Source organism: Taudactylus pleione, unplaced genomic scaffold, assembly GCF_031769625.1.
Source record: "Taudactylus pleione unplaced genomic scaffold, aTauple2 ptg000354l, whole genome shotgun sequence".
Taxonomy (NCBI): Eukaryota; Metazoa; Chordata; class Amphibia; order Anura; family Myobatrachidae; genus Taudactylus; species Taudactylus pleione.
In genome coordinates this window covers 95,235-113,378 of record NW_028284755.1, presented here as the reverse complement: position 1 = coordinate 113,378, position 18,144 = coordinate 95,235, and the positions used below count along the sequence as shown (strand labels likewise).

Genomic DNA, 18,144 nt, shown 5'->3' with positions numbered 1-18,144 from the left:
TTAGAGGGGGGCCATGAAGAGCCCCTGAAGTTTTCTCGAATGCAGCTGTGGCTGCACATCTGGAAGTACAGCATGGACAGTCAGTCCTGACGTCCATGCTGTCTTCCCTACAACCCCGCCGGTACCAGAACGCCGGTACCGATCCGGGGATGCTGGTAGGCATCTGGGGTCACAGCTAGCGGTGACCCCAGATGTTTAGGACATGGCTGGATTTAAGGGGGACAGCAGGTAAGCAGCGGGGTCCCGCGGTGGGTCCCCACTGATACATGGTCCAGAGTCCCCAGGCAGGGGGTTCCCTGGGGACTGGCTGCAGCGTGGAGCCAGGTACTAACCTGCGCTTCCACTACCCCCCCTGGGACAGCAGGACCGCGGCAGAGCGGTAGCGCTGCGGTGTCCCAGGGGTTAAATGCATGCCAGGGGAGTGCGCGCCTTCCCTGTCTCACAGCCGGCGCCTCCCCCGCTGCACACAGCCCTCTCTGCACACGCCGACTGGCCCTGTAGCAGCGCTCCTCCCCCAGGCCAGCCTCCTCTATGCTCCTCGGTGGCCATCTTCTAGAACGCATGGTGAACGCTGCTGGAAGTCTGGACGGAGGCATCGTGGTCTGGGTCCCCCTGCATACCTCTCCTCCGCTGTGGTCAGGTCCGTGTATGTAGCGCTGTGTTCTACCAGACTGTGTGTAGTTGATTTATCAGCGCTGTTAGTGCAGGAATTGATTTTCTTTGCATTGTATGTGACTGTGCTAGCGCTGCTGCCTGTAACTTTTCCTTTCTAACTGTCAGCCTTATTACTGTCCCTACTCTTTCTGCTAAAGCCCTTGCGGTGCGGTGCTGCAGGGTGGTCTCTCGCTATACTAAAAGTTTTGGTGAGAGGGGTCACATACTTTCCACCATCATGTCTGAAAGTGACTTTCCTCTCCGACTTCAGTGTACTACGTGTAAAGTACCTATAGCGGAGGGGGAGGGTAGCGCGGAGGGTCCATGCCGGCAGTGTTTTTTATTGGCGTGGCCAAGTACGGTCACAGCACCGGTACAGGAGCCGCCCTGGGCTTGTTTCACTCAGGCGCTTACAACCTTGGTGGGCCTGTTAGCGCCGCAACCCGCATTCTCACAGATGGGATTGTCCCAGCAATCAGTGGTGTCGTCACCCATGCAGGGTTTCCCGAGGCAATTGATGGTACCCCGCAGTCTCCCTATTTCCCCTCTCCCGGTCTCTCAGGAGCCGGCGTGGGTTAATTCCCTGACTAGTTCTGTACAGCACTTGTCGGATGTGTTACAAGGGGAGTCTGTGTTGCGGCCACATAAGAGGCCGGTGGCGTCTGTCTGCTCCATATGAGGATGACTAAGTGACGTCTGATGATGGGGAGATTCTGGATCTTTCCGACCAGGAACCTCTCCGTACTAAGGAGGCGGACGCTAGGTCCAAGGTATATATTCCAGGACTTATTCGGGCAGTCCGCACAGCTTTGGTGATTGAGGACGAAGTTCCTCCTGCGTCTAAATCCAAATATGTATTTTTTAAGGGTGACGCCACAGTCTTTCCTCTTTCAGGTCAGTTGGTGGACCATTTAGAGGAGGCGTGGAAACAGCCTGGCAAACGATACCAAACGCAGAGGCGTTTGGCGGTGGCTTATCCGTTCGCGGATAATTATTTTGCTAAGTGGGAATCCCCTCCACAGGTGGATTCTCATGTGACACGCCTCTTCCGGAGTGCCACTTTACCAATACCATCCATGTCCTCCCTTAAGGATGCTACGGACCGCAAGGTGGAGATCTGCCTAAAGTCCGTCTATTCCCTTGCGGGGGGGGCAGCGCGGCCAGCTATGGCCATTTGCTGGGTTGCCAGAGCTATGGAGCGCTGGGCGGATACGTTGGAGGCGTCCTTTGAATCCGACTGTTCGGCTGAACAGACGGAGTTGATCGGCAATCTCCGGGATTCGGCCACTTATATCAACGAAGCGGCCTTGGATATTGGTACCCTGGCGTCTCGAATTTCTTCAGCAGCTGTAGCTGCTCGTTGCACATTGTGGTTGCGATCTTGGAAGACGGACGCTGATTCCAAAAAGGGTTTGGAAGCGTTGCCTTTTAACGGAGAAGTTCTTTTTGGTCTGGACCTGGACAAAATTGTAGCCACGCTGGCGTCAGCCAAATCGGCATGTCTCCCGTCTGCTGCAGTTCCTTCCGGTTCAGGTACGTCGTCCTTTCGGCCTTATTTGGCCCAGGGTAGGCCTAAAGCACAGTCCTTTCCCCAACAGGCTGGCCCCAAAAAATCGGCGAAGCCCCGGAAGCAGGCCTGGAGTACCAGACGTCCGGCCCTAAGCCAGATGACAAGCCTGCGGCCTGACGGTCCCGAAAAAGGTTTCCCTTCTTCCGCGAGTGATCCGGAAATTCAAACAGGAAGGAGGAACGCTCCTGTTGATAGCTCCAGCATGGCCCAGACGGCACTGGTTCTCAGACCTGCAGGGTCTGTCCGTGGACAGTCCTCTGCGGTTACCGCTACGACCGGACCTTCTGTCACAGGGTCCTTGTCTTCACCCGGACCTGGCGTGGCTGTTGAGACGGCCATGTTGAGGTCCAAGGGGTTTTCCAGCTCTGTAGTCCGAACCATGCTAAGAGCTCGGAAACCGTCTTCCGCGAGAATATACCATCGCGCGTGGCATACGTTCTTCCAGTGGTGTCGACCGAGAGGTTATGCACCGCGGGAGTTTCGTCTGTCTAGAGTGCTAGCCTTCCTACAAGCGAGACTAGACCATGGGCTTCGCCTTGCTTCTTTGAAGGTGCAGGTTTCTGCCCTGTCTGTCTGGTTTCATCGTAGGATTGCTACGATCCCTGATGTGCGTACCTTTATGCAAGGTGTTCTGCGAATTCAGCCGCCTTTGTTCCACCTTTGGGGCCTTGGGATCTGGCTGTGGTCCTGAGGGCTCTCCAGGGACCGCCGTTTGAACCACTGGGCTCAGTGGATCTTAAATGGCTAACAGCTAAGACTGTTTTCCTTCTGGCTATTGCTTCGGCCAGACGTGTTTCTGATTTAGGGGCTCTCTTGTAGATCCCCTTTCTTGATTTTTCATGGGAACAGGGCAGTACTACGCACTCATCCTGAATTTCTTACCAAAGTTGTTTCCCAGTTTCATGTTAACGAGGAAATAGTTGTACCGGCTTTTAACTCACCTGGTCTTTCAGTGGGTGAGGCCAGTTTAAATGTTGTGCGGGCCTTAAGGACTTATGTTGACCGCACTTCTTCGTTTAGGAAGTCGGACGTCTTGTTTGTTCTCTATGGCTTCCGTAAAAAGGGTTGGCCTGCTTCAAAGCAAACTTTGGCAGCCTGGATCCGTATGGCGATTTCAGAAGCTTATCTTCATGAAGGCCTGCCGGTTCCTCCTTCTGTGAAGGCTCATTCCACTAGGTCTGTGGGTCCTTCATGGGCAGCTAAACGTGGTGCCTCTGCAGTCCAGATCTGCAAGGCGGCTACGTGGTCCTCTGTCCATACCTTTTGTGAGGTATTACGCGTTTGACACCTTTGCCTCTCAGGATGCTTCCTTCGGGCGACGGATTCTCCTTTCAGCACAGGAGCGTCCCCACCCTTAAAGGATACTGCTTTGGGACATCCCCAAGGTATCCTATGGACCCTGAAGTAGAAAATATGAGATATGGTAAGAACTTACCCTTGTTATCTCATCTTTCTACGAAGTCCATAGGGTTCCACAGGACTCCCGCCCTGTCGCACCTGTGCTGCAGATGGGCTTTGCTCTGGTCACCGGTTTTTCCGTCTCCCTCTGGTGAGAATGTGATTCTTGTATGTGTCCAGATCTTTTTTTTTTTTTTCTCTCTTCCTTCTCCTCCTCCGGCCTATGGCTTGGTACGAAACTGAGATGCCTTGGCTCGGGGGCGGGGTATAGGAGGGGGCCCCTAGTGCATCCTGGGAGGCTGAAAACTTTAACTCTATGGTGCCCGATGCCTGACGTCATCACCTATACCCCAAGGTATCCTGTGGAACCCTATGGACTTCGTAGAAATAGAGATAACAAGGGTAAGTTCTTACCATATCTCATATTATCTTACATTTCGACAATCTCTAGTAGTTATTTGTCTACGTTTCTCGCCGTTCCAACTTTTTTTTTTTTTTGTCTTGTAGAATTGTTCAGCAGGTGTCTGTCTGTTCAGTAATTAGCATTTTTTCAATAGCGCTGTCTCTTGATCACATGAAATAAATCCTATTCCAAGATAAACATGACTTCTGTATATGGATCTTGTAAAGACACACTTGACAATTTGATTTGTAGCTAAGCACTACCCATGTTTAAAAATCAATTAAAGACAAAAACGCAACCTTCATTAAACCCTGTGTTTATCCACACTTCAGTGTACACAGGATTTTCCAAAGGCACTAGGGTAGTTCATGATTTCAACTTGCATCAGCTTTCTTTTCTTTTGTTTTGCATAGAGTTTAATCCTTATGCCTTAGTTAATTAGTGCTTCATCACTGGCTGAATAAATATCTGATCTATAGCTTGCTTGGAATTTGGGGAAATGATCTAAGCCTTGGAGAGAGAGAAACTACCAACCAGTCGGCTCCTAACACACTGTTACAGGCTGTGTTTGAAAAATTACAGAAGCTGATTGGTTGGTACTTTATCTCTCTCCACGACTTGGTACATCTACCCTGTGCTGTTCTGAGTGTTCAGCTACACTTTCTAGTCTTGAAGTGGCAGTTGGAGTGTTACTTTGTTTACTTGTATATCCAAATTTGTCAAACACTTGCGTGGTGGAATTTTAATGACAACTGCCTATTTGCTGCTTAAGTCAAGCTGCTAATTGTCACCACAGTCTATTAGTTCAAAAGATGACTGCATACCCCAGCTGTTATTTATGTTCATTTGTTTTGAGACCCCACACAATGTGCAAACCTCCAAAGCAGAAACAAGTATCTTATGCTCCCCTTCCACTAGCAGACCATAGGAACGATCGCACGATTACGACATTGTAATCGTGCAGTCGTTTCTAGGTCTGTGATAAGCCTACACTGAACGAGCAGTCGTTCAGTGCAGGCTCATCAATCATCTGGCAACATGATGAACCTGACGTTATCATCGGGTTGACCAGCATGTTTGCACAATGATAGATGTCTAAGTGACCAGCGGGTATGTGCATCGCTGGTCGTTTTAGACATTTTTGCAAAAACTTTGCATTGTTCAATATAATCGTCTAGTGGTTGGGCAGCATTAGTCTGAGGGGTTGCATGTTTTAACCCTGATTTAAAATAAACATGAAAGCCAACGCCACTAGTAATGTTTGGCTTATGAACTTGTAAAGCCGCCTTGTATTTCCTCCTTATGTGTTGTGTGTACCGTCTTTCATTACATTATCTGATGGTTTTCTCATCTAGAACATTAGGAGAGTAACGGTCATCTTGGCTGTAACACTGTAGTCTTCTAGGTCTGAATTTGTTCTGTTCTTTCACCTGTAGTTGTTGGAAGATTCTCAAACTCATCCAGAGTCCATTCTGAACATGAAGATCATTTAAAGGAAGAGTTCAAGTTGGACGTAGATGGATCTATAAGATTCTCAGTTTGGGTTTCCTTCTGTGAAATATACAATGAATGTATTTACGATCTGCTGGATCCCATATCAGGGGACAAGTTTTATAAAAGAAAAACATTAAAGCTTGCCCAGGATGTTAAAGGATTCTCTTTTGTTAAAGGTGAACTACTATAATATTTTCCATGTTCTTTTAAATACAGCTATTTCTGTATATATTCTCTATAATCTGCTATAGTGCAGTGTTATTTGTGGCTATCTGGATGAAAGGTTGACTATGAATAGATTGACACCAAATGATCGACATGTAATATGTCGTTGGGGGTTAAGATTTTGACACAAAAATGGTTACTTTTATTTTTAGTGAGGGGTTAGGCACTTGGGGGAGGGTCAGGCTGCTGGAGGGGTCGGCTAAGGGTGAGGGTTAGAGCAGGGCACCAGGGGGAGGGCTAGGATTAGTGTTAAAAAAAAAAAAAAGTTGACCATTGGTGTGTCGACTATTTGAACCGGTCGACCCTTTGTCCATGTCAACCATTTGGGGTTGACTTATTCATTGACTTTTTACTTGTCGAGCTTTTATACCACACCTCTTTGCAGAGCAATGAGTATAACAGGCTGCACCAGTGCTGCATAAGTATTTCAATAGTACAATCTGGATCATACAGTTCTATGGAAGTAAGCAATTTGGCCTGTGGCTATGCCTCACTTTCTTTTGACTACAATTTGGTGAGCAATAAACTTCAACTTCTATGTGCAGAAATGAAATAAATTTGCCGTTTAGGCTCCGCATTTTTTTATTCCTTTTTTTTTTAAGAAAATGTCCAGAAGGTTATATGCAAAAGAATAAGCCACCTTGGATGAGTTTGACCTTTTTGTAGTGATTTTAAAGTATATTTATTTGTTATGGAAATGTTCATATACTTCTACAACAGCAAAGTCTACAATTATACAAGTATCAATTCCTAAGTTTAATGCACATGCGTGTGATCTGTTAGAGGCACAGTTATGGAATTGTCCAGTCGTGCCAGAAGCATGGGGCTGTACAGGTTTCAGCTGAACTTTATTTGTAGCTTTTTTTTTTGTTTTTTTGTTTTTTTCTGTTGTCTTTCAAAAATCTATCATGTTCTACTAAAACATACCTCCATGTCTTCTGAAATAGTTGGAGGGAACAAGACTATCTACAGATTCCCATAGAGCTTTGATTCCCCCCCAATACACAACTACATGTGTGTACTTTACTCAATGTGTGTTACTGTATTACACCAAATCTGCACACAACTTAATAGCACAATGGCCCTTACTTCAACAACGTCTGGTTAGTTTTACAGTTAAACTCTGCTTCTAAACCAGACATCTTCAGCTGTAAAGGGGACACCTTGCTCTAGTCTTTGCAGGAAGCCCCCAATGTGAGCGATGGACTGCTGTGGGTTCAAATGCATTAATCCTTTAATGGCAGACTGATCTTGATTAGTATCTTAACAGGTGATCAAACTGCATTTAGAAGCAGTAGTCTTATTCAGAAGTTTCCTCCTACACCTATCCTTTTTGCACAATATGGTGTTTTCCTTGCTTTACACTTTTTTTCACAATTTCCTCAGTTTTTGTGTCTTCGCTCACATATAGCGTACTTTTTATTTTTGTAACAAGTGGAGCATGGTACAGGTCAGTCGTGTCAGACCTGCCTTTTGCTCAATTATGCATCTTATGGTGCATACACACGATCAGATTTTTCCTTCAGATATGAACGATAACGATTTAAAAATCGTTCAGTCGTTCATATCTGAAGGAAAATCGTTCATATCTGACATGCCTGAACGATGGACGATCAATGATGCGCGTTCCCGTTTGTCAGATAACGATATCTGACATCTGATGGGTTTGCAGTCAGACTTGGACGATTCCATTCATTTTAATGCAGTCAAAAATCGTTCAATCGTTCAAATCGTTCATAACTTTGGTAAAATCGTTCAAATCGTTCAATCGTTCAGTCGTTCATCTGACAAATCTGACCGTGTGTATGCTCCATTACTTTGCTTATTGTGTATTAGGTACTCTGGGTTAGTATTTTTGTAGCAAAAGAATTTGTATAAAGTGTACCTTCCCCCTCAGTTTTGTACTAGGACTAAGAGGCAAAAGCCATGCTATTTGGTGTATGTGAACGCATCTGTATACTGATAGCAGTGTCTGGTTAATGCTATGTGTACACCGTTATAGAAGTATATTCCTTTTATTTGTATTTGCCCTTTCTACAGATCTCCAATGGATACAGGTTTCTGATGCTAGAGAGGCATGCAGAATCCTTGCTTTGGGAAAAAAGTTCCAGAGTATTGCTTTCACAAAGCTAAATAGTTCCTCAAGCAGGAGGTGAGTTTGTTACTAGGTTCTACTTGCTTTTAGAATCTCTATAGATGTACAGTGTGTAGATTATGAAACTTGGGAGCTACAACTTGTCTTAAGAGAAGAAAGAGCCTAATTCCTAAAAATAGTTTTCGCTGTTGTACTTTCATAACGCAATTTTTTTTTTTTTTTCTGGTGGTTTGTCCTCTCCACCCCTAGTCCCCACGATTAACCTGGTTGTTACTCCCTTCTCTCTATCCCTGCAGTGGGAGCTGCAGGAGTAGAGTGAAGGGGTTATTACCCACCTGCTCCAAATGTCCATGACAGTCTTGATTATTTTCTGCATATACAGGTTGAGTCTCCCATATCCAAAATGCTTGGGAACAGAGTTATTTTGGATATCTGAATATTCTGTATTTTGGAATAATTGCATACTATAGTGAAATATATTAGGAAATAGGACCCAAATCTAAACACAGAATGCATTTGTTTATATACACCTTATACACACAGCCTGAAGGTGATTTTATACAATATTTTGAATAATTTTGTGTCTCTAACAAAGTTTGTGTACATACATGAAATTAATTTTTCATTTACACCTTATACACAAAGCCTGAAAGTAATTTTATACAATATTTTGAATACTTTTGTGCTTTAAACAAAGTAATGAACCATCAAAAAGCAAAGCTTTCACTGTCATGCTAAAAATATTCCGTATTTCGGAATATTTGGATATGGGAGACTCAACCTGTATAAGAGATTTTAACTGCGTACCACCAGTAGAAATGAGTATAGGCAATTAAATTCTGTAATACACTGGATAGACTCTTATTCAGTATCTGAGGCTATAATATAACAGTGACAACAAATTAAGGTGTGTGTATTTATAGAGAATCTATTTTCTGTTAGAATTCTTTAATTGATGTTTTCTTTTCTTCCAGTCACAGTATATTTACTGTTCGCCTATTAAAAATTGAAGATACGGATATTCCTCGAGTAGTAAAAGTCAGCGAGTAAGTGAGAATAATTGGTAACGTACAATCTGTTTTAGTGTTGCCCTTTATACTATTGCATTTCCTAATACCATGGGTATACTTGTCCACAACTATCAGGATTCTTCCCCCCCCCCCCCCTTGGCTATTTTTAGAAGGCTTTTTTTGCCAAGTCTTCTGTTTAGCTTCTGGAGAACTTGTGCACTACAAGTTTGCAGAATTTCCATTTTCCTTTCTGTGTCTACCCTTCTATCAGAGTTTCTAGGTTGCAATTTTGCGTTGGTCAGTTTCAGTTTGGATGTTCTTCTTGATTGGGCCATTTTGCATCCTTCATACAGCTCCTCCCAAGTGTTTGCTTCAGGTTTGCGGTCTCCCACTGTTTGATAGCTGAGTGGAATTGAAAAAGTATAGCTCAAAGGATGGTTTCTTTGGAGCTTTTTGTTAGTTCCTTGGCTTCCTGTGTATTTTTCTTTTAGTTCTAGTCACTAGCTTGTTCTGTTGGTGACTGAGTTTGTCGATTTTAGCTTGATGGGCCGTTAGGGTTTGACCCATACCTCTTCGTAATTTCAGTTTCTAGTTCTGTGTGGGAATCTCAGCTACACTTCAATTGTCTCTCCTTCCTTTTGGCTGGTTGGGCTGTCTCCTGCTCTATATTTTTTATACGGAGTTTCTCACTTGTCGTTCCTGTTTCAGGAGTGTCTAACCTGGATTCCAGATGCTCAGGTATGCTGGGGGTGCTGCATGTACAGACTCCTTTTGTTCCACTGGTCACGTCTTGGAACCTCAGTTTAGTCTTTATGGCACTTCACACACAAAAACCTGAGCGCTAACCAGTCAGACTTAATTGTTAAATATCGGTGCAGCAGTAAATACAGAGGTGATTGCCAACCTCACTAGAAAAATAAGAAAAAAGGATTTACTGCGCTCCAATATTATTGCAGGGACACAGGAAAAACACAGATCACGTGAGATTTCAAAATTTAATTAAAGAATTTGTAACAAACACAGCAGCAATATAAAATTATTGGATATGACAATACACTCCAATGATTAGTTATTATAAAATAAAGGTAGAAGTGGAAGATTCTAAAAAACAATATAAACCATAAATTCGCAAAACGGGACAACAGAGGAGTTGATCAGGCTCCAATATTGTGTCACCAATATCACCTATAAAAATAAAATCCACTTGAGTCAATTGATTAGCTGGAGAAACAATGCTGTAATGAAGTGTGTACTAGAAACCAGGTTGATACATTGAAGGACCTGATATATGTACACTCTCCCTATGTATAGGTAGACCTCGGTTTTGATGGCCCTTCACTGAATTGAGCCAACAGATAAATCCATTTCGTGTATAATGTATTCAGCGATATATAAAGCTGATAGTACAGTCTGATATTCTGTAATGGGATATAATAATGCTGATCCTTTTGTAGTGTATTGTATAGCACAAATGTTATTGTACAAAAATAAAAGCAAGGCCAGTAGTGTCTTGTAAATGAACCAGCACTACCTCTGAGTGTTAGAAAAAATGTACCTTGGGCGCGGCTCAGCGTGGTGAGCTAACAGCTGACATCTAGCAACAGTGTAGCAGGGAGATATTCTTCTCTAATTAGCGTAATTCGCCGTCTGGAGGGCAGATGTAGCGTTAATGCTGATCAATAATGAGGCTGGTATCTCCCCTCGTCGGAAAATACTTCCGTCTCTTGTGTTCGAGCAGGTAGTAGAAGCCGCTTGCAGAGGTGTCGGCTAACAGCGGGGAAGTTACCTCCCGTCCGTTGGAACCAAAGGACACTGACAGCGGAGCCGCCGGCAGGCGGTGAAGATAATGGCTCCCGTATGTCAGGACCAATAGTGCAGGCTGTTAATCGTATACTTCAGTCATTTTGAAATCTCACGTGATCTGTTTTTTTCCTGTGTCCCTGCAATAATATTGGAGCGCAGTAAATCCTTTTTTCTTATTGATGGCACTTCAGCCGGCTTATTTGAGCCTTTGGCAGTCTGTGGTTTTACTGTTGCCCACTGCTAGGATGGTCTAGGAGCTTCCAGCTCTTTCTGCTAGTTCTCTCCAGAATTTTCACTCTGACCGGGCTATGCTCCGTACTATTCCAGGCCAAAGTGGTTTCCAGACTTTACCCAACCCAGGAACTCGTGTTAACTGCTTCTTCTCCAATAGATTAATTAGTGCCTACTCCTCAGCCTCTCTTCTAAAATCAGTCTTCAGTGTCACCCAGATGGACAGCAATTGATTTTATGGGGAGTACGAAAAAAATCTTTTTACAAACCAGAGCAGTCTCAAATACACCTACTGTCACCTTTATGAGAAGTCCACATTTCTCCTGTTTAGTTATAATTCTCACCTTGCTTAGGTACATAGATAATACATTTTGAAGCGGACTACAGTATCCAACATGAATTTGGGATATTTCCCATAATGTTCACCAATTTATGTAAAAGACCGTAATTTTATTCAATACAAGCCTAACTATAAAGAAGCAGGCCCTGATGAACTGCCTAGTATAGATATACACCTGGGGGTTTAGTTGTGTCTCTGCAATCACATGAGATTACCAGCCCTGACTAACTTGGCATCATTTAGAGAGCTTTTTTTCTACAATGCAATGTTATGCAAACGCCACTAATTAGGATACAGCTTGAACATGGAAAGGGGCATATAGATGTTTTCATTATAGAATAACATACCTGCTGCTGTTTGATATTATGCTCCTAATACTTAGTCACAGGCTTAGTACTGCCATATGCAGCTGTGAACAAAAGCCAAGTAAAATGTTGAGGTTTGCTCCACAATTTTTTTTTACCTCATTACGCACTTGGATGCGTTATATCATTGAGTTTTGTCCTGAAGTGTTCCCAGTCCTACCCCCACCAAAGGACGCAATGAATGGACTATTGTAATTCCTCCTCCGTTCATAACTTTAAAGTCAGCAAATTATTAATTTTACAAACACAGTGCAGAAGGGCCTAAGCAACAGCAGAACTGTACACACTGAACGTCCCACTCCTGTTAAGTTAAATGGCCTCTGATCGCATGATATTTCACTGATCTCTTCATATGACTTTGATATTTTTTTTTTTTTTTATATATATACACTGGTGGCCAAAATTGCAGACACATTTTTCAAATTTGAATGTTTATCAACTTCGAATGCTTATAAAAACTTTCACTTCACGCAGTGCAATGATTCATATATCAAATGAAAGGAAATTTAATGCTGAATTCAACACAATAAACAGAGGTCAAATATTTGCATTACAAGGGAAGTTATGCAGTGAAAACAACACTTAGGGTGAAAATCCCTGTGTACTTATGATGTTACTGTCCTATCATTATTTCGTTAGGTATCCTTTATTTTTTAAGACAGCAGCACAGCGACGTGGCATTGAGCCAACCAATGTTTGGCGCTCTTCCTTTTTTGTGGTGCCATGAGACAATTATAGCCTCAATTAGCCGCATTCCAAGTTGAAAAACATAAAAATTTCAAAGTGTCCACAATTTTTATATATATATATATATATATATATATATATATATATATATATATATATTATGTGTGTGTGTGTAAGTAATTTTATTTTTTTTTTCCCAAACTCTGACTTATGAAAAATATTTTCTTTGTCTCCAGATTAGCACTTTGTGACTTGGCTGGCTCTGAAAGATGTACTAAAACTCAACACGAAGGTGAAAGGCTGAAAGAAAGTGGGAATATTAATACTTCTTTACTGATTCTTGGTAAATGTATCAACGCATTGAAGAACAGTCAGCACTTAAAGTAGGTCCACCTTCTGACCCTGGCATCCATTTCCCCTTGTTTGTTTCTAGCTGTACTGCGTTTGCTTTCTGCAAGTGTATTCCAACTGTAGTTTATTGTGAGCGTGTTCGTTTTTCAGACACAGATTAACATGATGGATTTTGAGTGTGTATACGGAGTGCTATAGTGTAGTGGGTGCAGCTTTTTTTTTTTTTTTTTTTCATTCCGAGATTGGCTGTGCTTCATATACAGACTCTGGTGCATGCAGATACACAAGTATCGCTTATCAAATTTATCAGCACAGTCTGCTGGTGTGTCCTAGTCTTATTTTCAACAAAAACATTAAGCCAGCAGTGTTGCGAGTGACCTGTCTGCTCGCTCACAACAGGCAATTTGTGCTGCTTGTCGTATTGAGGCTAGATGTATGAGGACCCATCTGTATACAATGGTATAAATTAAATATTAACTTAAATCAATAGTGTTCATTCTAGGACTGGTGTGAAGCAGGGCGCCGGACTGTAGAAAGGGTACTCTTGCGCACATCAAAAAGGTGTATGTCCTTTAAGATGTGCCCCCTTTTCATCACTGTTGGAGGTGTGCCCAGCACTCGCATACATGCTGGGCTGCCCCCTAACTGTGAATAGATGCCATGCACATGCGCACGGCATCTATTCACCGGTGGTGAGCACTGCACTGTAACTCCGCCTCCCCTTTCACGGTATAATGTGGCCCATGGCTGGGGACAGCACACGGCAGGTTGTTTTTAGTGGGGTGCCGACCGGGTGTATACTGCCCTTTTGAAATCGGGCGGGACACAGTGCCCCGCTAAAACAGCCAAGTGGGAACACTAGATCAACTAATAAAATCTCCAGGGATTAGAAAGGAAAGTGCTTGGTTCTTCGATATAGTCTCACTGTAATTGAGTTCTAATGAATTCAATAATGGAGTAATATTACCTGTTCAGATGTAAGGCTCAGCTCTATGATGATGTAAATGAAAATGAGCAATGGTAGACTTTGATATCAGTGGTATTCATTCAAGAATGGAGTGCTGCAATAGATGCTGCCTGTGATGATGGGCTGAACCCCTATGTGAATGGCATCTGCTTGCAGATTTGTGCAGTCCCTGTACAGGTGTTGGCAGATGAATGGAGCATCCTGAAAAAGTGGATTTATGCAGCTGTGTGCAAGGATCCACATGCAGTAGAACAGGGGCTGGGAACCTTATTTCTGTTGAAGGCCATTTTGATATACATGACATTATTTGCGGGTCCGGTGCAGGCCACGCTCCTTCCATGTGACGTCACATGGGGCGGGGCCACAATCACCGGTGATTACAGCAATGCCTGGAGCATCCTGAGGATGCTCAGGGCAGCGGTGTAGCTTCAAAAGGGTCCTAAGGATACCCCTGGCGGCACTGCTGCATAGATTCTGGCTGCAGGCTGCCATCCTGGGCGCCATGCTAGCCAGATGAGGCTAGCAGAGAAAAGCTTCGAGGGCCAGACCAAATGACTCTGCGAGCCTGAGGTTCCCCATCCCTGCAGTAGAGGGTCAGCAGGATTATGTTTTAAATGCAAGTTATCCAAGATAAAAATCAGTTAATTGGAAATAAGTTATTTCGATGGAGGTGCCCCAAATAGGTAAGTAGCTAACATGTTTTGTAGACTGGTGTCAGGTTAAGTCTATCCTAAATAATTGTCCAATCAATACACCTGAGAAGGAGGTAGAGTAAACTTCATGCAGACACACAGATTCCATTAACATAGTAGTTCCTTCATATCCGTGATGTCCATCCAAGCCTGTCATTGGCTTCAATTCATCCGGCGGCTGAGCTATACATTTGAACAAGTAATATTGCTCCATTATTTCATTAATAAAATTAACATAATTTACAGTGGGACTATTGGAGAATTAAAACCTTTACTTTATTATTGGAGACTTCCTTAGCTCCTCTAGGTTATTTCCTTTCTACCATTGCTAACTCAGATATACATGGTTTTTTTTTAGTATTTGTTATAGTAATGTGTTATATTTAAGCTCATTTTAATGTACTGTGTGTTTATTTCTGTGCAGGAGCAGCCTTTTCCCGCTTATTTCCACTTGTAATTCTGTCTGTCTGTCTGTCTGTCTGTCTGTCTGTCTGTCTGTCTGTCTGTCTGTCTGTCTGTCTGTCTGTCTGTCTGTCTGTCTGTCTGTCTGTCTGTCTGTCTGTCTGTCTGTCGTCTTCTTCTTCTTCGTCTGTCTGTCGTCTTCTTCTTCTTCGTCTGTCTGTCGTCTTCTTCTTCTTCGTCTGTCTGTCGTCTTCTTCTTCTTCGTCTGTCTTCTTCTTCTTCTTCTTCGTCTGTCTTCTTCTTCTTCTTCTTCGTCTGTCTTCTTCTTCTTCTTCGTCTGTCTTCTTCTTCTTCTTCGTCTGTCTTCTTCTTCTTCTTCTGTCTTCTTCTTCTTCTTCTTCTTCTTCTGTCGTCTTCTTCTTCTTCTTCTGTCGTCTTCTTCTTCTTCTTCTTCTTCTGTCGTCTTCTTCTTCTTCTTCTTCTTCTGTCGTCTTCTTCTTCTTCTTCTTCTTCTTCTGTCGTCTTCTTCTTCTTCTTCTTCTTCTGTCGTCTTCTTCTTCTTCTTCTTCTTCTGTCGTCTTCTTCTTCTTCTTCTTCTTCTGTCGTCTTCTTCTTCTTCTTCTTCTGTCGTCTTCTTCTTCTTCTTCTTCTTCTGTCGTCTTCTTCTTCTTCTTCTTCTTCTGTCGTCTTCTTCTTCTTCTTCTTCTTCTGTCGTCTTCTTCTTCTTCTTCTTCTTCTGTCGTCTTCTTCTTCTTCTTCTTCTTCTGTCGTCTTCTTCTTCTTCTTCTTCTTCTGTCGTCGTCTTCTTCTTCTTCTTCTTCTGTCGTCGTCTTCTTCTTCTTCTTCTTCTGTCGTCGTCTTCTTCTTCTTCTTCTTCTTCTTCTTCTTCTTCTGTCGTCTTCTTCTTCTTCTTCTTCTTCTGTCGTCTTCTTCTTCTTCTTCTTCTTCTGTCGTCTTCTTCTTCTTCTTCTTCTTCTGTCGTCTTCTTCTTCTTCTGTCGTCGTCGTCTTCTTCTTCTTCTTCTTCTTCTTCTGTCGTCTTCTTCTTCTTCTTCTTCTGTCGTCTTCTTCTTCTTCTGTCTTCTTTACTATGAAAGTTGTGCTTTAACATAGTCAGCTTTCGTGGGTACGAGAATCCCTATAATTTGTATTTAAATGTTGTCCCTCTTCACCTTGTATCTGTCTAGGACCCAGCAGCATGTCCCATTTAGAGAAAGCAAACTTACACACTACCTTCAGAGCTTCTTCAGCGGCAAAGGAAAAGTTTCCATGATTGTGAACATCTGTCAGTCGGCCTCTGCTTATGACGAGACCCTTAACGTACTCAAGTTTTCAGCTGTTGCTCAAAAGGTATGTATGGTGATGTAGCAGAGAGGAGTCCCATGACACTAGTTATGGCAAGTGTGGGGTTAACTTTGGCACATTCATTAGTAGTATAATAGTTAAGATAGGGCTCAAAGGAGGTGAGAAAGATGAGTAGTTGATGAAGGGGGTGTAACCAAATATCCATAAATCCCCACCTATTTTTAATCTTGTGTATATGCACAGCCAACATTTGTCTAAATGCTGAAATCAAGGAGTAGAATGAAGATGGTTGGATCGTACTTTCTAATCTATTGTGAACATTCTCTTCATGTGATCAGGTTTTAATTCTGGATACATGCCAGGCTTCAGACAATCTCTCATATGCCCAAAGAAAGAGTGCCAGGGATGTTTCCTTTATAATAAACAATGCCGACAACAAAATGTGGGTATCAAGAAAACGAGCAACTGTGCAATGGGATTCCCGCTTGGAAGATGTTCTAGAAGATGAGCAATATGAGGAAAACTCTGATGAGTGTCTGGACTGTACCAATATAGAGGAACAAGATGACGATGAAGATGAAGTCCTCATTAAAAAAGAGTCTTATGAGGTATACCCCCCCTATACATGTTCTAATTGTTACTGTGGGGAATTGGGTTAGTCTGGGCTATCTGTTTGCAGAGGCTTTGTAAATAAAATGTATTTATTTGCCCAGAAACTGCTGGAACTTGTAGAAGATCTAAAAACCAAACTAGTTAATGAGAAAAAGGATAAACTTCTAATGGAACTTAAAATCCGAGAAGAGGTCGCTAATGAGTTTACCCAACACTTCATGCAGCGCGAGAATGACTTCAGGTAAGTCCTTCATTCGCATTCATAAAATATTGTCTTCTGCTCAGTTACTATTCATTAATTTACTTTGTACAATAGTGAACGGTTGCAAAAGGAAAAGGAGCTTATGGAAGAAAGGTGTGATGAAAGAATAGAAATCTTTAAGGATTTGGTGAGAAAATGTTCCAATGAAACAACTGATGAAAAAGAAGACTACAAAGAATTGTGCAGTGTAACAGAACCTACTGATCAGGTGCATAGATTTGTATGGGCCGGTGGTTCTAAACTGGGGTGTGGGGTTTTGTGCTTTGCAGCTTGAGACAGTTGGGTCACATGATATGCTGCCTCCCTGTGTCCATGCTTATCTGGTGATTTAAAGTCTGAAAGACATTCAGACATATCGGATCGTCCCTGCAGCACTGTAGATATATCTGTCCTTTTGTGTGTACGGCTGACGATTGGTATGTTTGTATGCACTTGCCAACCATCAAATGGGTCAATGATTCGGCCGACCCGTCGATGTAGTGTGTACCCAGCTTAAGTTTTGTCACAAATTGGCTGCATGTTTGTTACACAGTATTGAGGCTCTGGCAATGAATAAGTAATTTGAACATGTGGGGGAAGAGGAGAGTGGGATGTGGTTTGATGAAGAGAAGAAAGTTGAGAGCTTATTGTAGAATATTTGGGTGCAGTTGATTGCATTGAGGTGTAGAAGGTGCTGGGCACTGCTTTTTGATTTTTTGGGGTCCACCATCTTCCTATTTACTATGAACTATTGGTGTATCTGCACACAGTAAAGGCAAACCTTTTAACTTTGTGGCTGTTTTACTGTGCTTTTAGGGGGCTGTCTGCATTCATACATGCCTAGGCAGTGAGTTATTTAAAAGTCAATGAAAATTATATGGATTTAGACCCTGCATCATTTATATTATATATGAAAGGACTTTCATATTAAGGCATGTATTTAGATGAGCTGGTGGGAGATGAATATTACTTTCTCCTTACCAGGCAGAAGACCCCAACATGCATCTTGAAGAATTCTTCTCTTCTATGCAGAATAATCTGGGAGTCATCAAAAACCAGGCATTGGAGGCATATAATCATATTGCTGCTATCCAAGATGATCCCGAGACCATTACTGATCTGCAGGAGAAATTAAAGAAAGTTGCAGCTGATCTTTATAAGTCGCAGGAAGAGCTAAAAAGGCAGTCTGCTGGTAAGTTCTCACGCCACAGCTTGTAGTGTGTTAGACCATTATAAGAGGTATCTTTTTAAATAATCTGCTCATAATGGCAATCGCGTGTCTTTGTATTTTTCTTGTGGT

At 42.8% G+C, this 18,144-nt stretch overlaps 1 protein-coding gene across 2 annotated transcripts in view; it reads left to right on the top strand.

Annotated features, from left to right (window-relative positions):
* The window catches only part of KIF20B (kinesin family member 20B), a 131,201-nt gene that overhangs the window by 33,481 nt on the left and 79,576 nt on the right, over positions 1–18,144 (top strand). Inside the window, exons 8-16 of one of the 2 annotated variants that reach the window (XM_088444327.1) lie at positions 5,462–5,695; positions 7,785–7,896; positions 8,814–8,885; positions 12,512–12,658; positions 15,874–16,036; positions 16,330–16,599; positions 16,705–16,844; positions 16,920–17,073; positions 17,829–18,036. In XM_088444327.1, coding sequence (XP_088300453.1) covers positions 5,462–5,695; positions 7,785–7,896; positions 8,814–8,885; positions 12,512–12,658; positions 15,874–16,036; positions 16,330–16,599; positions 16,705–16,844; positions 16,920–17,073; positions 17,829–18,036 — 1,500 coding nt within the window. The remainder of the gene's footprint in view (positions 1–5,461; positions 5,696–7,784; positions 7,897–8,813; positions 8,886–12,511; positions 12,659–15,873; positions 16,037–16,329; positions 16,600–16,704; positions 16,845–16,919; positions 17,074–17,828; positions 18,037–18,144) is intronic. The other variant, XM_088444328.1, reaches the window with a different exon arrangement.